This window comes from Accipiter gentilis, chromosome 6 (assembly GCF_929443795.1).
Source record: "Accipiter gentilis chromosome 6, bAccGen1.1, whole genome shotgun sequence".
In the NCBI taxonomy this organism is placed as follows: domain Eukaryota; kingdom Metazoa; phylum Chordata; class Aves; order Accipitriformes; family Accipitridae; genus Astur; species Astur gentilis.
In genome coordinates, this window is record NC_064885.1 from 34,657,387 (window position 1) to 34,676,729 (window position 19,343).

The 19,343-nt window shown below is 42.7% G+C and overlaps 1 protein-coding gene across 1 annotated transcript in view; it reads left to right on the plus strand.

Annotated features, from left to right (window-relative positions):
* LOC126039961 (guanine nucleotide exchange factor DBS-like) overlaps positions 1-15,296 on the plus strand; it is a 210,890-nt gene extending 195,594 nt beyond the window's left edge. Inside the window, exons 4-7 of the mRNA XM_049803876.1 lie at positions 1,348-1,470; positions 4,869-4,926; positions 6,848-7,015; positions 10,701-15,296. Of these exons, the coding sequence (XP_049659833.1) occupies positions 1,348-1,470; positions 4,869-4,926; positions 6,848-7,015; positions 10,701-10,840 (489 nt within the window). The 3' untranslated portion in view covers positions 10,841-15,296. The remainder of the gene's footprint in view (positions 1-1,347; positions 1,471-4,868; positions 4,927-6,847; positions 7,016-10,700) is intronic.
* The last annotated feature ends 4,047 nt before the right edge of the window (positions 15,297-19,343 follow it).

Below are 19,343 nucleotides of genomic sequence, written 5' to 3' on the forward strand. Positions count from 1 at the left end.
GTGGAAAGACTACAAGGCTGAGCTTTGTAATGACTGTTTCTTCATTAGCTGGAATTTATTCTTCTTCTTTCAAAGCAATTTTCAGACACTAGCTTGTATGATAAAAGTGGTTTGCTATCAGTCTGAGGGCTTTTCTGTGCCACAGCATCTCAGCTGCTGTACTTTGGCTTGTGTGATGATGTCAATGGGACGTGCAGGCACTTTCTTATTTCAGTGATGTAGGTGCGGTAGCAATACTGAAGGGGTAGATTAGCCTTCAGCATTATTCATGTTTCCCAGAAAGGGAATCTGAATTGCCTTCAGTGAAAGGCTTGACATTGCGAGTTGCAATGAAAGCAAGAAATTGTCAATTCACAGACTTGGCTTCAGAGGTGAGTTGTCTTGATGCAGATGCCTGGAGATTTTAGGATCACAGGAACTGCCAGGCTGGATCAGAGCAGGGGTCCTGGGGAGCTAGCACCCCCTCCTAGCAGTGATCCACAGTGAATGATTCAGCAAAAGATGTCATAAACCCCAAAATGGTGATTATATCCCTCATACTTATGGTCCTGTAACCTCCATTAATACAATATGTGGGGTTACATCCTCAGGCTCTGGAGTTCATATGACTCAAGACATCCCCATTACAGATCCAAATATTCTTGTTCGGGGTCTGAATATTTCTAACACGGGAGGAGTATCTAATGTTGGTAAAAGTAATTTTCATCCCTTGTCCTGCCAGAAGCCAGGCAGGGAGCATGGTTCCCAACCTTATCAGACCACAGTGAGATGTTTATTACAAAAGTAAGGTGTGTTTGAGATAAGACTGAAGGAGCCAAACTGTATTCAGAGCTGCAGAGCTCTCCCTTCAGACTACAAGGTGGGTTGGCAGATGCTAGAGGTGAACTGTGAAGGACATAATGAGGAGGCAGGGGTGATACGAGGAGCAACATACGTTGAAGCCAGTCTAACCCCTGCCTGCCTTTGTCTTGATCTTTCTTCTGCCTTCAGGTGCAAGTTGCCACTGCTCCCTCTTTTTAAATTACCACTGGTGCTCATCTGACCTTGCTCTGAATTATATCAGTTCACCAAATGAGCAGAAAACTATTATTTTCTGCCAGCTTAATGCACTGGAACAGCTCGGTGATGTGTCAGACAAGCACTAGGGCTAGTTTACGAGTGGGGAATGACCCTGGCAGACAGCAATTAGGCTGCTGCCACTACCAGCCTGTTCTTTTAGCCACACAGAACCTGTCGGGGCGGGGGGGGGGGGGGGGGGGGGAAGCAGCTATAAATCTCTGTGTGTTTCCTATTAAGTTTCTCCCCTCCTCTTCATAAGCAGCCCTGCAACGTCTCTTCTCTCCACAGAAGGGGATGGAGTACATGACTGTCAACCCCAATGCGACACAGACATCTGGAAGCTGTGGGACGGTGCAGTCTGAACTGAACATAACTTTCAATGGAGGGTTTATAAACTTCACCTTTGTAAAGGTAACTGTTGCATTTAGAGGGAAGGAGTGTTTAGAATTGGGGAGCTGGAACTTAGGCTGCCTTTGATCCAGCTTGTGCTGTGGGAAAAGGCATTTCATTCATCTCTATGCTAGTTTTCCACCTGCATATAAGGCGCTATTACTCCTGTCCTTCCCAAGAGGCTAGAATCATAGAACCACGGATTAATTCAGGTTGAAAAAGACCTTTAGAGGCCACCTGGTCCAACACCCTGCTCAGAGCAGGGCTAACTTCAACGTTAAATCAGGTCTTGTCTGATTGAACTTTCAATTTGGAAAGGTTCATATGTGCTATGAAGGGTAGGTACAGTGCCTTGCCATCCTTTGACAGAAAGTGCTAGAGATGGGTAGCAGTGTTAAAGCTACCCATCTAGCAACACAAAGACTAGAAACAGCCTCAAGCAAAATCTGAATCTCATTTTTTACATAGGCAAAAGTCTAGTGAGAGGGAAGGCCAGGTCTGTTGTTTGCATTGATGCAGGACAGAGGGAATGGCTTCGGGACTGGAGTCCCTGCACAGGAACAAAGTGTGTGTGCCAGGAGTTCTGACTCACGCTACCACATTGCTCTTACGAAATGGTGTCTCAGGGACCACCTGAATGCAGGTGAGGTTAGTCATTTGCTTCCCATAAATGCCAAGTATCACAACTGTCTGGCCAAAAGCCAGCTGTGGCTGTTAAATCTAAAGGACAGCCTGTACAGTTTTAAGTGCCCCCGAGCCGCGGCCCATCCACAGCTGAAGGGGCCTAATTTCATCTCCTTTCTGAGTGGAAAATTCCAAACAAGTGAACTACAACAACAAAATTGTAGATAAGTGCCCCTAAAATGCACCACACCGGGGAGACTTAGAAGTACACACAGAACCTTGGGCAAGAGAGAAGCCCTGCCAACAGTGGGAAAATAAGCTTCTTTTTTTGACATTGTGTCTATTGGTACCACGTTCCCCACTGGGACTGCATCCTATGTAGATGAGGCTTTAATATAAGCTACCAAGAGTGCTGGTGCTATTCTAACCACAGGAGAAAATTGCCGAGTGCAGCCATCCTCTTGCTTCTTCAGACATTTACATGGTTTACACATTCTGGGAGGCAGCATGCAGTATTATTTATGTGAAGGCTAATAAGGGCTGGGTGGTGATGCCAGCAGGGCTAAAGACAGAAGTTAATACTGTGTATAAAGTTAGTAATGGGCAGGGAGGAATATGGCATGGGTTGGATCCCATCAAACTCTGACTGAGTGTAACATGCATGTCCTGGAGCTCCATAGCAGTTCAGAGCTGCATAGAATCATAGAATGGTTTGGGTCGGAAAGGCCCATAAAGATCATCTAGTTTCAACCCCCCCTGCCATGGGCAGGGACACCTTCTACGAGACCAGGCTGCTGGGGCTATCACTGCTGATCTGTGTCCTTCAATTAATCAAGCCAAAGTGTCAACCTTATGTCCTGGTTCTAAGCTCAAATTAATGATGATTAAGAAAAGTATGAATGGTTAATCAGTCACTTCCATAGAAAGTCCAAGAGGCAACAGCAAACTATGCCACACCTGAGTCATTAATGCTTGAGCAGAGAAAAGATATCAAGTAATAATTATCTTGATTTTAGTTTATGGCAGAAGGTTTTCTAAAAGCTACAGAGGAAAAGTGAGGTAAAAAATCAAGGAGCTGTTTTAAAACAAAGGATCAGTTCAGACCATGAGTGTTTGCTTTAAATGTGTGCTTCCTGCAACAAGGGGAGCATTTTCTGTGTGACAAGGATCCTTAGAAAAAGTCTGGTGATTCAAGTACCCATGAAAGCCCCAGCTTGTAGCAGTGCTAAGGAGACTGATGTGAACCTTTAGGAGGTACTTGACCTGTCTTGCCCTGAAAAAAGTGGTTATTGGCACAGCATTAGACAATCCACCCTTCACTCAAAGATAAGCCTCAAGAGCATAGCAGGGCTCAGCTTAGACTGCTTTGAAATTCAAGTTAATAAGAAATAATTTTGCTGCTGTTTTTTACGTGTTTGGCCCCCGCAGCCTCTCTCAACTGCTTTGAACCAGGCGTGCTCCAGTGGTGGCACTGCTGATTTTCACCGGTGAAAGAGGAGCTGGATCAGGCCCCAGGGCTGCAGTGCTGGTGCGGGGTAGCAGGAGGTGAGCGGCTGGCTCAGTACTCACCACTGCCAGCTGCCTTTTGCAAAGAACTTGAAAAAAGGAAGTTTTGTAATCAACCCACAAGATGTGAAGTAGGAGCAGGTGTTTTCCCCAAGCAAAGTTATTAACCGTGGCCAAACAGAACATAGCGCTGCTACCAAAAAAATGGTAATATTTGACCTATTTATGTCTTTAAGTAGGAATAATGCTGAGAACCTCTTCTCTGGTGTATTTCTTTCTTAAACTTTCCCAATCCACCCTACTAGCTTTTAAACTGCATAACATTAAAACTGGGTGCACAGGAGTCATTAATGCCTGCTGTGATTTATCCACCAGCTGCACTCACCAGTCCCTGTGTGCTCACAGCTGGAATTAAAATGACTAGTAGGGCTGCTACATAAAGACTTATATTATACTCCAACACTGCTACCAGAGAAAAGCTCTTAGGGCTGGCCCTCACTTTGTGACAGTCCAGGAGAGGACAGCATTCAGGTTGCACCAGGGTTTTAGGGCACTTGCAGGCAGGACACTTAGCTGGAAATTTTGCTCTGTGCTGTTGTACCAGGTGCTTTCCATGTCAGCAGTCTGTGCGCATACGAAAAAAAAGCCAGCCAGCACCAACAGTGTCAGCAGGATGAAAAGAACAGTTATTTCTCCCCTACACATCCAGGTTGCCGTTTTCTCATTTGTAGTGACTACTGTTGACAGACAAAATAGGAAATGAGTGGTACTAGCATGAGCACGTACTCCTGGCTCTCAGCTTGTTGCTGACCTCTCCCAGTTGAAAACAATATGATGAACATAGAAGCACTGCTGCTTTCTGCAGTTTGCTCACGCAAAGAGCATCTATTCATAAAGTGCATTGCAGCACCGAGAGTCCTAAGTACTTCTAAAGGTGTGGGCTTAGGTCCTGCAAGCAGGCAGACTGCAGGTCAGCATGGATTAATTCAGTGCAGGATTACTCAGGTGAGCACTGTAGGGGCTCTCAATAAAAGCAGAACAGGTGAATAAAAATAAAACGGCCTTATCACATGCCAGTTAATTTGTGCAATGTATACTGTTTGCTTAACTGCCTCCTACTTTTGGCTACCACAAGCATCACACAAATGTCTAGTTTGAGCAGTGTGTGATAAAATGTGTTTCTGTGGGAAATTCTTTGTGAACATTTTGCTGTGGTGAACTGGGTTTTTTTTTTTTTTTTTCACAAATATGAGGATGTATTGCAAATAAAGATATCTCTTCTTTCGCAGCAAGCTCCAACGTACTATGTCAGTAAAATTGAGGCCAGATTACAGTTATCTTCTGAAGGTCAGTGATTTTACACTGTCTTAATTTCATATCAAACTGTTCTGGGTGTGGAGCAGGCTTTCGTATCTTTAAAACACTGGATTTTGCAAATTATGTGTTTATCAGGCTTTCAACATGTCACTTACCTAAATCTTATGGTATGAAAATGGAAGAGAAGGGACTGGGCTGCAGTTTCATCAGAATTGTTCAATTTTCCTTTTGTCCTCAAAAACTTTCCCTGCTCCACCTCTTTCAAAATAGAGAGTACTTCAAACCTAAATTTAAGATACAAAACAGTCCTCAAAGTTTTTATCTGCAAACACACAAAAATGCTGTGACTCCAGTTCAGTTGCATGCATCTTTCCAATCTAATAAGCAAACTAACTGAATACAGTATCTGGATCACAGAAATGCAGAGGTGGATCCAGATTTCAAATACACCAGTATGAGGAAGAGGCATGTCTGACATTCTGGTTTGGCAAAAATAAGAACTGGACCCAGGATAAGGTTCTTCCAACCATTCTGAAATCCCAGACCTTGTCCATGCTTTTGTCAGGTGATCAGATTTTCTTTTTCTTATATAGACTTGATTCTTGCCATTTGAACAGGCAGGAGCTGCCCCAGAAGTTACGGCCCCAAAAATCCTAAGAGAACATCATTTAGGTCAGAGAGAAAAATTCTGAGCCACCACTTCAGTTTTTTCTCTGACATTAATTTTGCACAAATTTGTCCAAATATATCAAATCTGTGATAGGTTAAACAACCATATTATGTCACTTCTCCATTTGTTACTCAAGTCTTTGAATTGACTTTTGTCCCTGAAAGAAAAACAAATCAGGAGCTTGACCAGGTGTGTCCTAATAGAACTGAGCTTTTTGGAAGCTCAGTGCCTATTTTTCTTCTCACTGATGAGCACTTTTATTAACTCAAGCGGCGCCTATTCTGAACTGCAGCAATTAAAGTAAAAGAAAAGCTGATCCAGAGGACATGTCTCCTACAGATGTTCTCCGTCTAAATAACCAGAGTTTTCTTGTGCATTGCTAAATGGAAATTGCAGCAAATACAAACTAATCGGCTTAATCATAAGTTTTAAAATCCTCAAATATACTTAAGAGTCCTCCACACTGGTGCTGGCAAGAGACATTGCTATGCATGGCTATTTGTTACAGCCTCTCTGCCAGATGTTGCCATTTCACAGTCCGCCAGCAGGGTTTTTTTTGCAGTGAGCAAGCCCATATCTTTTCTAAGATAAAAATTACTGAATTAACCATATCAGTACACACTGGTGTACTGACTTTGACTGAAGAGGACCAGGAGTATGCTGCACACTATTGTGCTGGCAGATGTGGTGGAGGTACAATGATGCAGAATTGGTGATGTGGATGATCTTTGTCTTAAACTGTTATATCTGCTTTCAAAGGAGGATTTGCATAAAGGATATGCCCAGGTTACATGATCTTTTCATGCTTTGAACTTGAGCCATATTTTCCGTAAAGTACTGTGACACTGAAATATGTTTAAGAACATATTTAATACATAAAGCAATACAGACTAGGTATGTCAAATTACCATGCTAGAGATGGTATCTCTGTTTTGTCTGGAAATAGCCGTGCTGGAGATCTAAGATAGTTGTCTGCTCCTGTGAGAATCCTAACCCCCTCTTGCAGGCTCAGGTTGTTAAAATATTTTGAAGAAGCATCTGAAATTTTAGCCACTTTTTCAGACCCAAGCTCAGCTGAGTTGCCCATTGATAGTTAAAGCACTCATTTAAACATGGAAGAAATGTAACTGATACATTATGGGGAAAACATCCATGCTTTAGACACATATGTGACTGCTGCTCTGCCAAAGCACCGGGGATCCTCCATTTTATCTCAGAAAAATGTTGGTTCCAACAGAGTTCGTGTGGATTCTCATTTGTCTCTCTCGTTATGCCTTCCAGGTATGCTTTACTATGCAGCCATACATGAGAAGATGTTTACAACAAAGCTGGGGAATTCCTTTAAGTGTGCTAGCAAGCAAACCTTCACCTTGGAGAAGAACTTCCAGCTACTCTTTGTTAATATGCAGCTGCAGGCGTTTGATATTGTCGGTAACCAGTTTGGAAAAGGTAAGTAGAAGGTTACCTTTTCCACCCTTCTGAGATCTACATGTCAGCACTCTGGTAGCCTGATGGATATAATCTGCCAAATTATAACCATACATGTGCGGTGATCCTGTTACACCTACAGCACCATCACAGCTTTGTAATAGTTGCCAAATAATCTAACCTGCCCACTGCTGTATTCTCACCCTTTTCTGAGTAATTTTCAACACAGTGGTAATACCTATGGAAGATGGAAAAGTATCTTTCCCTCCTGCATTCAGTACCTTCTTTTTCACCTTCTCATTAAAAATGTTCAGTTCTACAGCCACAATTTTATTCTTTGTTCATCTTCTCCCAGAGCAAGCGGAGGTGTGTTCACCACCATTGCATTGCCCAAACCCCTAATATGTACAGTTAAGTTCAAGGTCACTGTTCTCAATATAGTCAGATTTTAGCTATTTTGAAAGGCTCTTGACACTCATGATGTCCCACAGCTGCAGCAGCAAAACTGCCAACTAATAAGGGATATTTGTGAATGCAGGATGATACTTTCAGAGCAGCTGTGTCTAGACATGATGAAATGTGCTCCTGAGGAGGAACATGATTGGCATGCTCCCAGTTTCAGAATTATGTGATGCTCATCTCTGCAATTTGTCTTTTCTTGAGTACAGCCACAAAGAGACAACTATGTAGCTTAGTAAAAGACAGAGACAGAACAGTACTGACTCCCCTGGTCTCTGGATTGCCGACACTGGGAGAACGTATTGGGGCTCATCACAACTTCTTCCCTACACCCAGACCTGGGGTTCCTTCCACAGGGAAATGAGATGTTGCCATTCTTGTTTCTTGTCCAGTGATGCAGCCAGGACCTGGCTGGGCTGTGAGGTCCAGGACTGCTGGGTGCACCAGGAAACTCCCATGTCCCACAGTACGGACACTCTCACGGTCTACTGCCTTACTTCTTATGAGATGCATGCAAGATCCTACAAAAAGCAGAGAGGTAGACTAGATTGGACTCTGTGGTCTCTTTCAAATTGTTCATCTTCACATTTCTGTGACTTCCTCTCAGAGTATTTCCGTACAAGAACTCAGGTGGAAAGATAGGCTTATCAGTTCTCCAGCCCTTCAGATGCACTAATAAAACATTCCCTTCTTCTGAGATTTGACTTTCTGCATGCTTACAAAATATTGCCCCTGTGTTCTTTTTATTTTCGATCTGTCTTTTGACTAAGTTTGGCTCTGTTTGACTGATTCTTCTTTTGTTACTTCACCATTTTGGCTGCCTTTCTTATTCTAAAAGGAATATAATGGGAAACAACATTTGGGGCTTTTTAAAGACACGGGCCATTTTCTTTGCATACTTTTCTTTAAGCTCTTAAAAGCTGCACTGAGAATCCAATCCATGTTCTCATTCTCATGAAGATTTTTTTCATGGGATAACACTGAGCTGGAACAACGCATCTGGTCCCCACATTCCCATTTGAATTTGTACAATGAATGAGTTCAGTTATGGCTTTTGGTATGGCCTCACCTCTAGCAGAGACAGAGCTTAGAAAGACTCTCTCCCCACCCCACCCCCGAGCCCCCCCCCCCCCCCCCCAGGTCAGGCTAATCTCTGCTAATCAATACCATATACAAAATTAAATTAGTTTTGCTCTTAAAGGGCTGAGAAAGCAGCTACCACCTCTGAAAAAATTCCCCAGTGGCCATGAAATAGTTATGAAACTGTTACGTACCTCTGCTGTGTATGCAGATTTTGAAATACAAAATCCCCAGTGAAGGAATGACTCTATACACATCACCAGCCTCCTGCCCTCAGGTGTCTTGAGACTGGTAGTTTCACTTCTGTTGCTCCTGATTTGCTTATCTTTAAAAGAGGAAGAAAAAGAAAACAATAATGATCATTGGTTTCAAGTTCCTTACAATTTTGTACAGACTGCAGCAGCATTACATCGATAGCTTGGCCTGTTTTAGTCTGGAAAGCTGTAAAAGTGTCTTCTGAACTGCATTTCAGTATAGCAGAAACAATTCCTAGTTCATAGCCCAAGGTTTCGTGAAAGCAAAATGGCCAATTCAAACATCTCTGGCTTTTGCAGTACTCAAATGCAAATACTTTTCAGCTTACTTCCTTAGCAGCAGGTTATATTAACCAGACAAAGCTTTTAAGAGGCAGCATCTAGTAAAATGCTGATGCCTTTGGCTTTGTGGCATTGCATCACATGAAATCACCATCTGGATCAGAGAAGAGGAGGATCAGATTTTGGGGAAAGCTGTGTGGGGGCTCTGGAGCCGTAATGTGATGTCATGCACTTCACATGCTCCCTGGGCTAACTGCCTGCTGTCGGTGCAAAGATTCCGCCTGGGGAAAAGCCCAAACTAAGCTACAATCTGTGCCAGCATGGTCATCAGAATTAGACAATAACAACAGAGGCTTTTGTCTTAGAGCACTGTCGAAATCTGCCTTGGAATAGTCATGGAAATGAAAGGGGTGGAGGGCGTTGGATCTCCCTCATACCTGGGTATAAACTGGATTCAGTGCTGAGCTGGGATATACTCTGGGGTTTAGCTGATCAAGCCACCCTACTTAGAGGACAGTTTGCTACTCAGGTGCCACTCAAAGCATCATGCTAGAGGTCTTTCTTTCCTTGGAGCCCGAGGAAGGACCATTCCTATAGATCAGATGGAAGATGTAGGTCTGATCCATTTCTGGGGAAGCACGTTAGTGATCATTCCCAGACCTTGCCTTCACTCCCAGGGCTACACTTGTTGTATTGTGAATTTGAGACTGATACTGCCATTGTTACTTGGGTGAATATTCCATTTATGTCAGTGACCCAGATGGTGCAGTTTCTGCATAGGAAAGCCACCAATTTACCCCAGTCTGGAAATTCATTTTTAAGTAATGAGTTTCCATTTAATCAGAGGATGACTTGACTATTCATTTTGGTAGGAATTGGCTGAAGAAGTCAGGATTTGCCCCTTCTGTAGCTAAGGTATGTTTGAAATGAATATATCTTTGGATGGTTCTTAAAAGATATTATTTGTGTCAAAACCTTTTCTGATATCATATGTACAATAAAATTACAATGGTACTGCTAAAGCAACCCCCCGGACTAAGTCCAAAGCTTCTGCCTTCCTAATCTCTTGATGTTCTGAGTTAGCCACAATTATCCAGAAATACTCTGAATTAAACACAGAGAACAATTAGAATTTGATTTTTCTTAGGAAACACTGACTTAACTAGGATCCTTGCTGCTCTAATGATGTGCTGGACTATGGGCTCCCTTCTCTGGCCTGATCCTTTTTACTGGGCAGAAGCAATTAGATGCCACATAGGAGCAGTTTTTGTCCATGCAGGATGTGTCTTGCTCTTTATTTTTAGACTTGCACTTTGTAGCGTGATGCTCCACATCTGCTGTCAGCAAGAAAGCCTCCTACTGTGTATGCACTGATCTTGACGGTAAAACAATTCTCCAGTGAAGCATGTAGCGATTTCGAAAGGGGCAAGTATTGTTTTCTTGAGATAAGGCTCATCACAGACAAAAATGTGATAAGTATAGCTCAGGAAAAAGAAAGGGAAAAAAAAAAAAAAGAAAACAAGGTTTTGAGAACTTCTGGCTTATATTTGCTAACTTTTCTGGAATATAGATGTATAGTCTAGGAGTACAGTGTTCACATAACACGTTCTCTGATCTCCTTTTACTTTCAGAAGAAGAATGTTTTCCTGATAAAAACAGCAAAGCAGCTCCCATTGCAGTGGGCCTGAGTATCCTGGGATTGCTTGTCATTGTGTTTGTCACTTTCCTGATTTCCAGAAGAAAGCCGCAGAGAGGATATGAACGTATCTGAGGTGCCCTCGTACTTCCAGATGTGTGTAGCAAGTAGAGAAGTCACAGGACTTCTAGCTTCTACCTGGCAATCTCACTTCCCTGAAGCCACATTTTCAAGTGGGATGACACCATGTGTTTAAAGCTAATGAATATTTCTGAAAGCGATTTCTTTAAGGTGGGAACGAGAGAACTCATACCGTCTACTTTAGGCTATTCTTGGCATCTGATTTAGGTGTAGTCTAGAGGACCAAAGCGAGGAGCTTAAATTCTTTGTATTATCAACAAAGGAGGCAATTCAGACCACCTAAGTCAGATGCCTAAAAATAGCTTAAAGCAAGCAGTATCATTATCCCCCAGAAAATCCATCAGGTTTGTTAAAGATAGTGTTTAGATTTACTAAAATAGATGAGTCCCGTAATATGACCATCAAGTGAATAAACCAGAGGTCCACAGCTACAGACAACCCTGTTAAACCAGAGCTCAGCGAAAGCCTTGTGGGAACACTGCGTACGCTGTCGTCTTAGGGCAAGGCTAAGTGAGACTTTCATTCACAAGCAAGTTCTCACCAGTCCTATAACAGGGTTATACTTGGTAAGTTCTTGGTTTTTTTCCTGCTAAGCCCTTTGCAAGGACACAGTGGTAATCTGTGACTCTTACTCTGGAGGCAGTATTTTTAGAAAATTTTCTAGTTACCAATGACTGTGTATGCAAATAAGAGATTACCCAACTGAGGTCACATAGGGTCTGCCTGACCAGTATGTGCCAAAATTATCACTTGTCATTGCTCGTCTCAGCCCTGCTGCAGAGATGTCTGAACTTCCTGCCAATAATTCTTGAACTGCAGCCTCATAAAGCACAGCACATTAGAGCAATCTGACGCTGGTAAGTTTATCCTGAAGCGTTATGCTGCAAACTGCATGATTCAGAAGCTGACTGACAGGCAGCTGAGATGCCTGTGCAGAAGAACTGGGCAGGCATTTGGAAGCAGTAACTCCATCCACCTGCCACACCAGGCCAAGCCACCCCACTTGTCAATCGGTGCTCCAGGCACAGCATCCCTTTGCCACAGTTTTGCAACACAATATGTGGAGAAAGCTGACATGAGGGTCTGAAAGCACTGTGGTATATGGGCCGGTGCTAAGGGTGCCAGTGCAATTGATGGAGACTGGTGTGAATTTGCTTAATAAATTCAAGCAGCTTAATACTTCATGGTCTTGTGAGAGCTGGTGAATCACCCACCTCCTATTCAGACATGGACCTGTTACAGTGACTGCCACTGAACTCAGTAACTGTCCCTCTACTGAGATGGCAGCACTGTGATCTCTCTTAATCCGGGAAGATATCACACTCACCGAAAATGCCAAGGATTAAGTGGCCACAATTGTTGCAGAATTGCACAAGGTCCACAAACAAATAGAAATCCTCTGACGTTGTATGTTCAAGGCTTCTGGGAGAAATAAAAGCTTATACAGGCCTAGGACAAACTCTGCCCAAAAGTGAATGCTATCCAACGTGCTTACAGCTGAGCAGCTGGATTTTCACAGGGAAATAATTTGGAGTTGCTTTAAAGCACACTAATTGATACACTCTACAGTCTATTTCCTGCTAAGCCAATGATGAAGGCATGAAAGTAGTAATTGCTTTTGAGATTAAGTTCAGCTAATGTTCTTTGTTGTAACAAGGAAAATCTCTTTGTCACAAAAGATTTACAAAGCTAAACGATATGCACAAATGTACACATACACACACATGTACACACGTGTTTTGTAAAAGGCTCCAGCACTGTTAATAGTTCTTAGTGAACTTTTATCTGGTTTCACCCTTCTTCCTTCCCCCTGGTTAGTGGACAAGCAACCCACTGAACTCAGTGGCATTGTTCAGGCCCTTGGCTTAACAAGATCCCTCTAGTTCTCAGGGTTAGTTAATTGTATTAATCTGTTGTTTAGAAAGCAGATTTTTATCCTCAAATAAAGCATTCACTTTTTTTAAAACAAGAGAATTGATGAGATGTCCAGCAGGAGAGGTAAATATATGGAAGAGCTTTCATTCAAAAATGAGCCTATGTATGCAATAGTCATGTCACTGTCCCAAACTGTTACATGTGGACATTTTTACAACACTGCCTTAAAAGCTCAGCACTGCACATGATCTGACCCTAAGCCGTTTTGACTAGTGATCAGTAGACATCTTTCCCATTCAAAACTAAGTCCTGTTTCACATGTTCTTTGGATTGTTGGGTTGCATGATCTGTACAGTTTGTTACTTCTACTGATAGGGATATAGCATGTTCTTGTTATGTTCTGTACTGAAAAATCTCTTTATGTTAATATTCAGTCTTTTAATATTTCATATCAACATGAGGAGAGAAAACTGTTCTTAATGACTGATAATTCTGTGTTTAATTTTGTGACAGCCTCTGGCATTTTTACCAATGATGGTAAAAGCTTAATGTTTTTTTCTCCACACTTTTTTCTTTCTACAGTGAATCAAACTTGTTGGTATTGAACAACGTGCAGATTCAGGTTTACCTGATTTGTTCTTATGCTTTTTGTTTCTATTATTTGTTTGCTATTTTTATGAAGCTGCACACTGCCCTTTCTAGATGAATAATACTCTGGGCTTGCTCTAAATGGCACATGTGAAGTGCACGTGGTATAAACCAATGAAACAATTGCAGGCTCCCATGAAATGCTGCCAACACATAGCAAAATTTATCCAGTGGAGTTAGGGCTTTACAGTAGTAGAGAATCCATTGGAGAATTCCTTACTGCATCAGGAGATCCCAGCCCCTAAGTGCAACTTTCCTCCCACCTGAAGCCCAGCCTGCGTGCTATCACCTCCTTCCCTCACCACAGAACACACAAACAGCCTGCAGCAGGGATGTGTGTTAGCGTGCCGGCATAGCAGGGTGTGTTGCCTCTCTGAATTTAACACTGAATTAGAATCAGACAGCCCAGATGCTCCCTCAGTTGCCATGTGCAGCTTTTACAGCTGATGCCTGTATTTATTTTCTGCCAGAATTTAGGTAGATATTTGGCTGGCACTTTTTTATCTAATGGAGTTGATTTGAGGTCCTCCTCCCAGTGCGAAGACTCTATAGGTGTAATTGGTCTTGGCTGCCAGACTTTCTCTTTTAAACAACTTGCCTGAGGAAACATTTTGAACAAAAGGTCCCTAAAAGAGCACCATAGAAAGAAGACGCTCCTATTATAAACTAGCTGTACACTAGGTGGGCCATAATAGTTATACCATGGGCAGCAGTGCACAGTTTCTTTGCCTCCTGTCGATGTGGATGTAAATGAAAACTGTATTTTCTAAGCCTGGCAGTTTGCTTCCCTTCCAGGACTGCTCTTTGCCATAATCAGACCCTTGTTCAGCAATCTGCTCACTGCTTGGGACAGGGGTTTACCAACCAACCTGCCCTAAAAATCCGCATGCCAAAAACCTTCATATAGTCAGCATGAGCCCACGTACCCAGAGAGCTGACAGAAGAGCACAGTCTGCTGTGGGAGGGGACAAGGTTGCCGCTGGGTCCCAGAGTGACCAGCAATGTTGGTCTTAGCAGCCCCAGCTCATTTATTCCCTCAGCTGCGGCCTCAGATGAACCCATCCCTGAACCAGAAGATACTGATCATGGTGACATGATGCATCCCATCAGGGAAGCTATGCTTAACTGGTTTGCAAGCACGCGCTGGTCAGGATACAGGGGGGCCACTCACAGAAATTAGGAGGTGAGCACATCCCTATAGCTCCCTGATGCTGCGCTGCAGCTCTCAGCCCAGACCATTCACTACGGTCTCTTGCACACCCCAGGTGGACACAAGAGCATCCCGTGAGCATGATGATGTCATACTTAGCCAAATCACCAAGGAGTTTATAAAGCAAGATTTAATTTCTTTCAGTCCTTTTTGCTCTTGGATGGACAAAGTCCAAATTAAAAAAACAGCTGTTAATTCCGGTTGAAGGAGGAAGGGAGATGTAGATTAGCATCTTGGGTGTATGAAGATGGTTTGGTTGATCACTTCTAGCTTGCTATAATGTATGGTTGCTAAAAAATTATTTGCTATGAGAAGTAAGATATGGTCTTTATTTTTCTATTATTGTTTCTATAATAAAGGTTGTATTTAGTCATTAAAGTGTGCATTGCTGTGCAATTATTTTATCTCTCAAGTGCTGTTTCACCTAAACTGTTTAAAGTACAATTACAGTCTAACAAACGGGCAAGGTCCTATGGGCTCTGGACACAAGCCACAGGCACAGATACACTTATATCCTAACCATAACTTTGATGATTATTTCTTCTGTGGCTTGGGCAGCTCATCTGACATTTCTATCTTTGTTTCATCAGCATTACAAAAAAAAAAAAAAAAAAAAAAAAGGTTACTGAAAATATTATGTGGTTTTCTGTGAATCTCCCCACAACTTGCAGTGTATCTGAATTACCTATGTTTCTTTATATAACTAGATCTCATTTTGTTTCCTATTGGCACAATAAACACAGACCATAACTCACAGCAGATGTGATGGGTGCTTGTTACTTCATGTTTAAACTGCTTTCACAGATAATAATCTTAGGAATCACAGTAAGAGTCTTTTAAGGAGAATGCATCCTTTCAGTGTGCAGTTATGGAAACTTGAGGAAATAAATAGTTTGGAAAATACCACACATAAACTTGAGAAATCAACAGCTTCTATGTTGGTCAAATGAATTTCCCAAAGGGTGGGGGCTGGACAAGATGATCTTTAAAGGTCCTTTCCAACCCAAACCAGTCTATGATTCTATGTGACTTTGCTGTGATTTTGCTGTTTGTCACATCAATAGCCAGCTTAAAATATCATAACAGTGGGACAACTGCATGAGGTAATCTTCTCAATAAAAGGAGGCACACAAAAGTTCTTGAGCTTCATCTTTGCAGGTTTGTCAGAGAAACATGAAACCAAATCTGTCTAGATCTATGTTTGGCTAATAACTGCAGCCAGACCCCATTTTGAGTGCAGGCTCCTGTAAAGCCTCTAAGGCCATTGTTGGGAGGTTGCATGACAGAGCTGGACTGCCTAGGAAAGAGAGGGGTGGGCAGACAGATGGGGGAACAGGATACTACCTTCTCCATGGTGAGCAATATAAGGGTCTGAAATGGCTGCATTTCAGAGTCTAACGTCATGCTCTTCACGGCTGAGGAAGCAAAGGTTGTTAGATGGATTGCAGGAAAGCAGAAGATGTGGTAAAGATGGGGGAGAAAAACCTCTCTCTGCTGCCAGCAGTCGATTCAGGAACTTATCTGTTAGTGAAGTGCCAGTGAGGGCAGCAGAAAGAAAGAAACTTCCCTCACTGATAAAATACCAGAATTATGCTTCAGTTGCTATTACCGTTTCTAGTGTCGGTGCACATCCCTACATGATGGATAATTTAATGGCTATAGGTCACAAGCTGAAAACATCACAAGCTCCTCAATTTGCCCTTCAGTAGAAAAGCAGGGCTGCCAGGAGAGCAGGGTCAGTTTGCTCGGCTCTTTTGCACTTGCTTGGCCCGGTACAATATTAAATTTGGTGCCAGGTTCGCCTAAGTGATACATCTATTTAGTAGACAAGGTTCCTGGCTTGTTTATGTTAGTTTTAGAAGCTGATCTGGTAAATACACACTTGGGAGATGCATTTCAATTGATAAACTTGGATTTAGATGGGGCCTTCTGCATGATCATTGCCTCGGGGGTGGGGGGTCTGAAGTGGACCCTGTGAGGGACTGAAAGAGTTAATGTCTCAAACATTGTGGTGGGGCAAGTTCTGCTTCACAACGAACTCTGCACAACAAGGAACTCTGCCTAGCAAGGAACCACAGGTGAAAAGAAGCCGGTCAGCACAGCTCAGCACCAGGAGGGGGAGGCTGTGCTGGGGGGTGCACAGCTCCCTGCTCTGATGGGGTGAACACAGCAACTCACCATGCAGGGAAGGGAAAGTTACTCCCCAAACGACCCCCAAGCCCAAAGGCTCACAAACCGCTCATGACACCTAAGTAGCCTAAGTGCGAGTGCCCGCCCGAAGGAGGGGCAGGGATGATAAAAGGGCACAAACCGAAGCCCCAGGGGCGCAAGCCCACCGGACCCAGACCCCTTGGCTGACTGGACCAACACTGGACCCAAGACCGGTGAAATCTTTCTCTTCCTTTCTGTCTCTCTGCCTTGCTTCCTCTTTCTCGCTCCTTTTCCACAATGCCTACACCTCATCCCTTTAGCCATAAACCGTTGACCAAGTCTGGGACTCGGAGCAGATCCAGCCACTCCTGGGCTCCTCTCTGAGAAGGAGTCTAGAAAGCAAGGGGGTCTGCTCCCAACCTCCTGACCCAACAGGAGGGGTCTGCTTATTGTCTTCCCTGAACTGACTCCCAAATAAGCAAGGTCTGTAGTATATGTTTGGTGATATAGGGCTAGCATGTTACACAGTTTACTGACATAATTTAATGCCAGTTCTTGTTGTGAGTATGCCAATTCTTGCTGTGAGCAAATAAAAGTTTAGTTTTGTGAGTTAAAGGATCCCTGGTGTTGCTTCACTTTAATCCTGACCTCGGAATCGGCAAGCCTGAGTCATTGTCCTGAGAAACTGGGATGTGACAGACCCTTAAGGGCTGCTGGATGTCTCAAATTCTCTTTCTTTGCAAGGTTTAATGGCAGATGGAGGAACAGTCAGTCATTTTTCCTTTTAAGGCAAAACCCCTCCATGTGTAAGTCACACCATAGGCTGTCCCACAAAGGTTTTGAATCTAGTGGAAAAATGTTTTTGCATCAGAGTGTCTAGAAGAAAAAAGAAGTATTTTTTTAAAGCACCAATTTGAGGAAGATAACAAGGGTGAAGAGAGAAAGATTTCTATGAAGTTAACTCTCACTAGTAAGATGACAAGACGCTTGGAGACTACACTTTCTTTCGTACATCCATGGCTGTGGCCATTGCATGCCAAAAATGCAGGGGTATGCATGGCTGAAGTTTATCAGCCACAGCAACACTCACACTCCTGGGCTTTCCCAGCTAGCCACAAAATGTCACAAAACCTGCATTTCCCTTTTTCTGCAAGTCCTATTGCCCAAGAAGTTGGTAGATCCCAAGTATTTTATTAAATTATAATTTAATTGGCTCAGTTTCCTATTTAACTCTTTCTTCAAAATTTTACAAAGGAGTAGGTTGCACTTCCCACGTGCAGAAACAAAATAAATGGCTGTTGGGAAAAAGGAAGGTGGTCAATCTGAGTCAGAAAATCTGTGCCGATAGAGACACAGATCTTGGTTTTGAACCCTAGCTTTGCTGGGGCTTCCCTATAACCCAGAAAATTGTGAAGAATATGATTCATGAGTCCAGCCAATGTTTAACCTCATTCATTTTGCCATGGATGACATTTTTTCATCTCCTCAAGGAAAATGAATTCGTATTTCAAACAAATGATGATGTTCACAATCTGCTCATGGAAAAAATAATAATGAGAAAAGTACTGAAATTATTAATCTAAAGCAGCTTTCAAAATATGCCAAGCTTCCACAACAAAATTTAAAATGTTGCTAGTCCAACCTATCCAATACATCACTAGGTTCATCACAGTGCCTCTATCTGTGTACATGCACATTAAGCATATTACTGGTGTCAGTGAGAAAATTATTATTTTCTGCATTTCAGTTTTATTACTTTGCTCTTTCAAACATCTGCGTATGCAATCTGGTGATCCTGCTTGACTTTGCAAGCCCCAAAAGCCGTGCTTGCAGGGTGCCTTCACCAAGATCAGATTTGCGATATAAATGTTTGCAACTTCCACTAGTTCTACTGTTCAAAGGGTAAACTCCTCCACCACCTCTATAGCTCTTCCCAATGTCCAGTGGTAAACTACATAAAATGCTGCCATCTTGTGTTTAGAGACAAATTAAACATGCGGGAATTTTTAAAAATCTGGATTTCAAAGACAAAAGTAGGATCTATGCTGTCAGCATGTTATGTTGAGGAAGAATGAAGTGTATGAGATATGGAAAAGTTGTAGCTTCACTTAATAATTTAGTTTCTAAATCTCATCCGTTGAAGAATAACTCAGAGATTTAGAATGGTCTGACTATTTTGTGCAAGATGTGTTTTGTATATATCAAATTAACAAGTAAGGCTGTAATCAGAATGGCACACAGTTGGCATTCATAGAGTAAGGACACCCTGGAACAATTAGGCCTTGATGTTTTGAGGATGCTTCGCGTGCATTGCCAACTTGGCAAGAATACTCAAGGTCCATCGGAGAGAAAAAGAACGTTCTTGAGATAACAAGCAGGATAATTGGACCTAAGAAATGTAGGATGTGACTGATAAAAAGAAACATCCTGTTCCAGAAGGCGTCAAAGGCCGGATGATTGCCAAAGAAGCATAAACTGGGGGAAAGGTAAAGGTGGCAGGGGGACTCTATTCCAGGCTGGAAGAACTTGCCTCCCGGCAAGGAGCATGTGTGCTAATCTACATAGCGAGCGAGGCTAATTTGAATAGGACTGGCCAATAGTAGATAAGATGGT